Genomic DNA, 9,737 nt, shown 5'->3' with positions numbered 1-9,737 from the left:
GATGTTTTCTAACACATAAAATTTTCACTTAATTGGTGTATTTTCTGTTTGGCAATTATATTCATGTATTTATTCAGTGTGTACTTACGGAATGCCTACCAACTAGCCTTTGGTTAACATTTCTTACAATATAATGGTCTTCAAACAAACTATGCAATAGAAAAATAATGCTGTAAGTTGTAGAGATCAAAATGGAAAATTTCATCACCTTAAACAGTGATATTTATGATTATAACAAAGCACATAAAATTTATTGAATTATTCTGTATAATTTTAATGCTTGTAAGTGTTATAATGGGCTTAATTAAAAGGAACTTACATATGCTCAATAAGGCAGCAATTAAAATCATTATTAACTCAAATAGCAGGCAAAGTTTATAGGTTAACATTTATATAAAATCAAATAATTCTATGCTGACAATATCCTTATATTTCACATTTAGTCAATATATTCTTCTTTAGCAAATAACAAAAGTCTATATAAATGCAGGCCCCACATCTTATGTAGCCTTGACAATATGTGACAGATTAATGATTTATATCAATTGAGAATATGAAATTATAGACAAATCAAGTAAGGCCTCAAAAGACACATCATCGTCTTTTTGGACATATGCTAACATACTGTCATTTGAGATCACTTTGATTTATTTGTTGACCCTATATCTTGCTCCAAGAGGATTTAATACAATCATTTCAAATCAAAGTTTGCTTTCCAGATTTTTTTTCAAATAAAAAGAAGAAGCAGTTGGATTTCTATCAGTGATTAGCAGATGACAGACCGCTTCTGTCTGTGCCTTCACTTTATTTTCTGGAGGGCATTGCAAAGGATTCCAACTTCACCTATAAAGAAAAAGCACCATCAAAACGAGCCTCTAACTGAATGGACACACAACTTTTGCATGTCCACAATGTCCAAAACACTAGGGGTCCATGGAATGCACAGATCATCTTCAAGGAACTTAAATCTAACTCATGGCAATAGATTTAGCAAGTGGGCAGTTATGGTATAAGTACTCGGGTATTTCAGGAATTGATAAAGCTAGGGAAGGAACTGAAAGTGTTTCCCCAGGCAAATTACTAGATACGCTGTTTGTTTCACGGGATTGTTAATAAACGCTTCAACTATAATTGAGTCAACCTAAAAGTGTGGTTACACAAACGTGTGTCAGAATCACTAGAGATAACATCACCCATACAAGTTCCCAGATCTTACCAGAGATTCAACCCAGTGTTATAACTCAGGGCTTTAATTCCTAACTGGCTCTCCATGTGATCCTGATGCACACTAAAGTTTGCCACCACATGGCCTGAGAACCTAACCCAACACCCAGCCTGGATCTTCAGCCATTGGGCTAAAGTATAATACTCCACTGATGGCATGCTCTTACAAGTCAATGGGCCACAGGAATCTAGACTATTCATAAAGATTGGAAGAGCCTTGAAGACATACAAGACTCTCTCCCTCACAGATCTTGAGACAACAGAAATGTCAAGAGATAACGAGGTCTTAACACAAGGATTTGTTGCTCTGAGGACCTTTTGTCTCCTAAATTTATTGTTTGTTTTTCTAAAATCTTCCTTGAAAGTAATAGACTATGGAATTTCTTTTTTTTTTTTTTTTTTTCGGAAGAAATGAGGGGGGAAAGCAGACAATAGGTATGACCTGATATCTCAACTGCTAGAGCATTTGGTTGACTTCTTGAGTAAACAAATCTCCATGTGAGTGTTCATCCCTCAGATTTCTCAAAAAAGATTATTACAGATGGTTTGTTCACAGCCAGGGACAATTATGGCTTGCAGCAATAATATAGGCCTACTATAGGAAATTCAAGCCCACCTTCCTTTTTGGATTTTAGTGTCATTTAAAAAGGCAGAGATTCCTCCAAACTGGCTTAGAGTTTTCTCCCCCCTGTCAAAATGGCTTGGTAGCTTCATCGCTCTTAAATTTATCGTAAATGCCGACTACAGTTTTCAGGAGTGGGGCTGGATGCTGGGAACTTGATAGTGAACCCAGCATGCTCTCCACTCAGGTATAGTTAAGGTGATGACTAAGAACAGTGTAAGGATAAACCCTCAGGTAAAGCCATCTACAGGAAGGCAAAGACATAAGGCTTCTGAACCAGTTATCCTTCAGAAGGAAATATATCTATGTTACCCTTGATGAATTAGAGTTGGACATCTCTAAACTGAAGTGAGAGAGTATTTTGAACACAAAGAACTACTAATGTATAGGCCAGGAGAGAGAACAAGAATTAAATGTTTATCAGTACTGCAACATTTTTATTATCAGGAAAGAACGGAGGATCAATACATTAGCTACTTGATGGCTGACAAAGTAGACACAAGCTGGCTATTCAGGAATGAGATTCCAGGCAGAATTGAATAAACTGGACTTGTATGTTGAATAGGAGGAAGGAGAAGCAAAGGCAGAAAGGCACATGTCAGTGGCAGGCCAGGTGTGTAAGGTGATATGATGCGGAGAGGTTGGGAGATTGCGAGAAAGTCCAAGAACGAAAAATAGGGCCATTCTTGCCTTTTCGCCATGATGTTTCCTTAATCATCTATGGCTTACACTGAGATGCTTTTCTACTAAACTCAATGTGTAATAAATCCCTTATTGTAATTGTAGTGATGGCAAAAAGAAAAAGAGAGGAAAAAAAACCCTATCATTTCTGGGGAGAAGCATGGTTTCATAGGATGTAAGTGACTTACTATTGATGGAGTCAGCCAGAATCTTCAGCTGCTGGGTATTATCCAAGATCTCAATCCTTTGAGTGTATGGGTCATAACGAACTGAGAAGGGTCGAGGGATTGTGGCAGCGAAGTTCCTGAAAACAAAACCACAGGCCTGAGTAAAGAATGAATTTCACATAAAAGTATTTAGAATACTGTTTGGTGTATACAAGTGCTAGACATGAATTATCCATTAATAATGATTAATTAATCAGGTGAGATAACACACTAATCTGCTAAAATTCATAGTGCCAAAGAAGACCCTGGGATAGCACAGTGGAGCCTTAGGAGGTTTGGAGAAAGTCTGGGCTACTTGAATACATGAAATTCAGGAAAAAACCAGAAGAGTAGAGCTAAAAGGACTGAGAGCCCTGACAGAGAGAAAGAAAGGAAGTCAACCTTGCCAAGCATTGTTTTTTGTGCAACACCATTTCAGCTTTAATTATCTAAACCCATTGCACTGAAAGTTGGCATGATCCACTTTGTAAGTCCCCGGTGAGCTATATGTCCTAAGTCTATTGTCCATGTTGATAAGTGTTATTCAAAAATGTTAGCAAAAATGGGTAACAGTATATCCAAATTCAGACTGATTCTCTGCCTCACCTGCCTCCTACATGGATAAGGGTCTGGTTGAAAATTGTTCAAATAAATAATAAGTGCAATTGTCTGCTTGCTGAGTCTCACAGTCCTAATACTGTTCCATCAGGCTTTATCTGAATGCTTTGGAGATCGGTGCCTTTTTCAATTACTTTTAAAAAATTTACTTTATTAGGAATTGTTCTATGGGCTGGGTGAAGAGCAGAAAACAGAAAGGATCCTCATCCAATTTAAATTACATAATCTATTACAACAAAATTAAATCATAGAGATGTTGGCAGTAGGGGTGAGTAGATTTCAAATAAATTGGTTAGAGAAAAAAACACACACACAAAGATTAAATTTGAGTGGAAATGTGAAAGAGGTGATGTAGTAAGCTAGGCAGATATCCAGGAAAATGAATGGAAGAAATTTTCCTAGGTTGGAAGATGTCTCTGCTTTGGTTGGGGGGACTTTGTACAGAGATAGTTCAGTGACTGCCTTGGTGGCCACATGGCACGGGGGCAGGTGGCAGGATTGTTTGCAGAGGATGGCATGTCCAGACTACCAAACGAGGCTGGAACAGAATGAGGGTGGAGAAGTGGTGAGACAAATTCTGTCTGCTGTAGAAACTTGCTAAATCAGGAAAGTCCAGAGGCACCAACCCCCAATGGATCAGTGGCATCAACCCAAGTATGGAGACCCACAGAGCTAATTGTCACCCCCCTTGGTTCCCACCTCACCTCACTTTCTCCTTGGCATCTGTAAAACTCTCTGCCACATAGTACAGGGGCTGAAATTCTGTGACGGGGTACTCCTGGACAGCTGTCTTCTCTAGCTCCAAGGGTAGCAGCTTTGGTTTGTCTGATAAGCAATACTGCAGGTACCAAGGGAACAGTTTTTACATTAAAACATGATACGTTTTCCCAGCTATATCTCAGTGGCTATTTGTGCACCTTCAGTTATCTTATGCTGATTTTTTCCACAGCCCAGTCCAAATGCAATAAGCACAATTAAACTTAAGTATTACACCCTTCACAGCTCACTTAAAAGGTACAGGCAAAACAAAAAGGAGCAACTCATTCCAGTCACTTCAAGTAAGGTGATAACTAGATGCTGCAGAGGCCAACCATGTTCTCTGGCACATGTGTGCACATGCATAAGTCATGTGTATTGTTCAAGCTTTGGACCAGAGACCCCTAATTTCTAGAAATTTGGGTAGGTCATCATGACCCCAAACATCTGCAGCCGAGATCAAATCGTGGTACTGAGACACCATTTTCTGAAAGATGAGCTCCCAGGTTGCACCTACAAATAGATGTAGATGGAATTTCAACAGTGCCAAGAGAATAGGAATGAGAAATTCATCTTTCATTCCTGTTGGGGTCATACCTGTAGTTCACCAAAGGATGACAGGAGCCCTGCACCATATGCCTTTACGGAATCGCCTTGCTTGCAGAGTCCAAACTCAACAGTAAACCAGTAGATCTGGAATGGGAAGTCAAGATGAGAGAACACCCCAAGGAAAGGAAAGGTAGCAGGTGCCCAGGGTCACATACATGACCATCAAGTTGGGAGTTTGTGCGGGTCTGTTCTTTGAACTAGTGTGACCTGGGATTGCCTTTCTGTGTTCTGGGTCTCATCTTATCCAATGGCCTGTTGAATCTAGAATTGGCTTAATTAAAGTTGTGAAGAGAAGCACTTGGGAAGCCTGAGGTATCCCCGAAAGTATAAACCCAGTAAGCTCCTCCCTTAGGACAGGAACTCTCTGTCTCGCTTACATCTCCCTCTGTGGCATCAATTTGAGTGAGATGTTCCTAAGGTGCTGCTGTTTGAACTTACATAGCAGGTCTGTTAGGCATAGTGGTGGTAGGTAGAGATTGGGTGTCTGAGTCAGGAAAGCAAACTTGCTCAAATGTAGTGGGCTTCTGAGGTTCACTGCTGTATTTGTTTTCCCTGATAGTCCAGTCCCTTTCTCTTGACAGCTTCTGGTCCAACATGTCCTAGATGTGTGGCCTCAGCCATACAGTACTTAGATTCTGGGACCAAGAGGATGCTAGGCCTTCGCTGCTGGAGGCAGTCATGGCTTTGGAGAAGGAGGGGTGCTTGCCAATCAGAATTTTAGTTGCACCAGAGAATGCTAAGCCTGAGAAGGCTGTCAGAGTAAGCTGACCTTTCCCCTCATACACAAGAGGAGGCTTCTGCCTAGCTCCTTAAAGCAGCAGGAATCTATTTACACAGCGGATTCAGGCAGCACACCCCCCAACACACCACTCCCACAACTGTTCCCTTTCAGAGTATAAACAACAAAGATTGTTGAGAAGTTAGGTTGATGATGGGTATTTTTATCCTTCTTATGACCAATGACATAATGTTCTAAGTTCTGAGTTTATTTTCTTCTTACAGCTGAGAAATTCCATTCAGGTAGGAAGATAATTTGAAAACTCCTTACATTTCTGCAATGTTTGGCATTTTAAAACTCATATTCCCCACGGATTTAACTCTTGACACTTTGGTGACTCAGGATTCAGTTGGGGAGGATTGGAACTGTTGTGTCCTTTTTTGGAGATGAGGAAACAAAAGCCATTTGCCCAGGATTTCAGGGTAGTAACATTGAGGAAAACTTTTTGCAGGGAATTTTTGGACTTTCTGATAAATGTGAAAACTGCTAAGCTGAGATGCATCTTGATAATGGACTTGCATTCATTTGGTGCACCTAATTCCACCATAAATTTGCATTCTTTTATTTTCAAATTGAGTGCATTATAAAAAACTTGGCTTAGTGGGCTAGATGCTTGGTATAGAGAGTTTGATATGACTTGTGTTACTCCAGGAAAGAATGTTTGGGTTCAACTTCCCACTTTACTTCTGATTCCAACTTCCTGCTCATGTGTACCCTGGGAAACAGCTGCTGTTAGTTCAAGTATTTTGTTCCTGTTATCCATGTGAGAAACCTGGATAGAGGTCCTGACTCCTGATTTTTTACCTGTCTCAGCCTGATTGTTACGGGTATGTGAGTCGTTAATCAGCAAATGGAAGATCTCTCACTCTCTCTCCATTTTTATCTTTATTTCTTTCTATCTCTGCCTCTCTAGTAAAAAATGATAATAAAATACAAAATAATTAACCGAATTCTTTACAAGAAATGTCTTTTTGTATCCATGGAGGAACTTGCTGGAATGGGAAAGGAGGTTAAAGGATGGAAACCTGCTACTATGTAAAGCTGATACTTCTCCGATCTGCTTGGAAGAGGGAAATGTGTCTGAAGAAGAAAAATTCATCCTTCATTTCCACTGGGAAACAAAAGATCCCAATACTCACTTCACTGCAAAGATGGAGAACTATATATTTCCCTCTTCAAAGCTGTTGGCTTAAATCTAGAATACTTTAAAGTTTAAAAACGTACAATGCCATGAAGTTAAATAATATGCTACTGAATGACCAGTGTGTCACTGAAGAAATGAGAAAAACAAAAAAACCTTCTTGCAGCAAATGATGCTTCTGTGTGACCTATGAGTCAGCGACGAAATTATTAAGAAAAATCAAAAACTTTTTTGAATAAATGAAAATAAAAGCAAAAATTTCAAAACCCATCAGCTGTAGCAAAAACAGTATTGAAATGGCTATTGATCTTATATTTTGCATGAAGGTTGCTTTATATCAGAGAGAACGCATGGTGTTTCTGATTTGTTTTACAGTTTTTCATTTAAGTGAGTGTATAGTAGTTGTGTAATAAAGACTATCATATCCAGATGTGAAGATACATCTCTAAAATGGATTCCCAAGAAACTGTTAAATACATGTTGAAATTGGATGTTGGGTTCTCTACCATTGTCCATACCAGCAATGTCAGGATACACTTAAATAGCAGAATGATAGACTTATGGTTGTTTATAAAGGACCACACTGTTGTAATAATATAGTGTAAGTTGGTGGTGGAGGGGATTTTGGAAGAGTAAGGAAAATCACAGAGCCTATGGAATTGTATCATAAAATTAAAAAATAATAATAATACTTTAATACACCACTTTTAGCTCAAGAGCTTTTAGGATCATTAGAGCTATCTTCTGGTATTTTTAAGATACTATGTTTAAGTTATGTCTATATATCTGCATATAGCTGATTTTATAACCAAGCCATTAAGGAAAATTCAAAATATGAACTTTTACTTGTGCATATATAACCTACAACATTCTGATTTTTTCCCCAAATGATTTGATCTTGAGAGGAGGTACAAAGTCTCAAAATTCTAAAGACATAGCTTAGAGCACTTCCACCACCCACCCAGGAAGAAAAGGAACTTACTGTGGCAAGTTTCTCAATGTATTCATCAGGTGCACCCAGAGAGGCAAGGCCAATTTCCTGCAATTATGGAAAGACAGTCACTAGCACATTCAAGGCATACCTAGTCCCAACTAAGCATTTGACTATAAGAAGATTATGTGTGGCTTGATGCATGAAGAAGGCACATAAAGGCCCTAATAGCTCTCTCAGGTGTTCCCTGGCCACACGTCACAGAATCACAACAGGGGAAACCTTTAATCATCACTTGATCACAAGATCATCACCAATGAGGAAAGTATTTAAAACTTCCAGCTCTGGTCTCTAGCTAAATGTCCTCCCAATTGGAAAACTCCCAGTGTACCGGATGATTTTTCATCATACAATACGAAAACACCACAGAAGGACTGCAAATAAATGATCAGTTATTTCTCCTGCAGGTGTGAACATAGCTAGAAAGTATGAGAGGCCATGGATTACCTCTCATACATCCAGCCACAGAATTCTTCTAGTGGTTTCTGTCTTGCAAATAGCATTTGTTCAAGCCTGCTCTCTAATGTATACATTTACTCAAAAAGTATTTACTTGGGGATGGTGCAGTGGCATAGTAGACTAAGCTTCCACCTATGGTTCTTGCATCCTATATGGGTACCATTCAAGTGTGGTTGCTCCACTTTCAATCCAGCTTCCTACTTATGACCTGGAAAAGCGGTGAAAGATGGACCAGGTCCTTGAATAACTGCATCTACACGGGAGACCCAGCAGAAGCTCCCAGTTTCCGGTTCGTTCCTGGCTTCAGTTAGCTCCGGTTTTTGTGGCCATTATGGGGGAAGGGGAGTGAACCAGCAGATAGGAGACCTCTCTCCTTTCTCTCTCTGTCTCTCTCTCCTCTTCTCTGTATTTCAGCATTTTCAATAAAAATAAAGATAAATCTTACAGAAAAAAGGTTTTAATGATGACTTCTATGTGCCAGAACAGTGTTCAAAATCCGTGTAGGCACTTGACCTCATGTTTTTTTAGAAGAGGTGGGTAGTAAATGATACACAGCTATGTGAGAAGGCAATAAGTTCTTTGGAAAGATGAAATGTTGGAATAAAGAAACAGGGGGAGTCAGGAGTTCAAAGAATCAAGGAGAGTCTGTCACTTTCTGGAGGACCCCATGACAAGCATCAGTGAGAAGGTAGTCTTTGGACGAAGATCTGGCAGAGGAGAGGTTGTCGGCCTCACTAACATCTGAAGAAAGTGTATCATAGGCCAAGCACCAAGCATGTAGCCCATCCAAAATCTCTCTAAGGATGGAAAATATGTAAGGGACAAGGAGGGCCAGTGTGGCCTGGGCAGAGTAAGTGAGATGGCCACTGTGGGTGATAATCAAAAAGAAAACTAAAGCTGGATATTGTAGGACTGTTTCGATATTTTAGGACTCAGCCCTTCCTTTCAGTGATGGGGAGACACTGTGGACTTTTGAGCAGAGAAGTAGACATGGTTTAGCTTAGGTCATCAAAGACTTACTCTGACTGCTTTGTGGGAGTAGAATGGAGGCAGCTAAGGGCAGAGACAGGACATCATTAAAGATGCAACTGCAGTCATTAGAGTGGGAAATAGTGGTGCCTGAGACCAGATTACTTGCAGTGGATGTGATAAGAAATGGTCAGATTCTATACACTTTTAAAGTAGAAAAAACACTTTCTGATTATGGAGTGACATGGCAATGAGTTAATAATTTTTTAATATGGCAATGAGTTAATAATTTTTTGCAAGCTTCAGAGCTTGCAAAAACAAGGAACTCGGATATTTCCAATATTTTATTTTTTCTGTGTCTCCATCCCATCATAAACTGAAGTGTCAAGCGTATCCTGCATTTAGCACAAAAAGGAACATCCTCAGGAAATTCCCAAAATGACTGTCTCACTTGGGATGTCTATATCAAAGTTGGAACTCTATAAAATTGACAGTCCTTAGCTCTTCTTTGTTGACCTGAGCAATTATCTACTCCTTTTAGAGCTTCTAAATGGGGAAGGGCTTAAGGAGAATTACCACACAGCTACTGACTGATCAGAATAACTTCTCCTCGTTAGTATAAAAAAATTCCTGCAGAAAAACTGATTATTCCTTGACAACTATAACAAGTCCCAGATTTATCC

General features: G+C 39.4%; 1 protein-coding gene across 1 annotated transcript in view; it reads right to left on the bottom strand.

Moving 5' to 3' along the window:
- Positions 1–500: 500 nt before the first annotated feature.
- The window catches only part of PAH (phenylalanine hydroxylase), a 46,222-nt gene continuing 36,985 nt past the window's right edge, over positions 501–9,737 (bottom strand). The window contains exons 9-13 of the mRNA XM_004589597.4: positions 7,618–7,674; positions 4,705–4,800; positions 4,056–4,189; positions 2,716–2,831; positions 501–843 (exon numbers count right to left, since the gene is read on the bottom strand). Of these exons, the coding sequence (XP_004589654.1) occupies positions 800–843; positions 2,716–2,831; positions 4,056–4,189; positions 4,705–4,800; positions 7,618–7,674 (447 nt within the window). The 3' untranslated portion in view covers positions 501–799. The remainder of the gene's footprint in view (positions 844–2,715; positions 2,832–4,055; positions 4,190–4,704; positions 4,801–7,617; positions 7,675–9,737) is intronic.

This window comes from Ochotona princeps, chromosome 15, assembly GCF_030435755.1.
Source record: "Ochotona princeps isolate mOchPri1 chromosome 15, mOchPri1.hap1, whole genome shotgun sequence".
Classification (NCBI taxonomy): domain Eukaryota; kingdom Metazoa; phylum Chordata; class Mammalia; order Lagomorpha; family Ochotonidae; genus Ochotona; species Ochotona princeps.
This window is presented reverse-complemented; position numbering and strand designations above follow the sequence as displayed.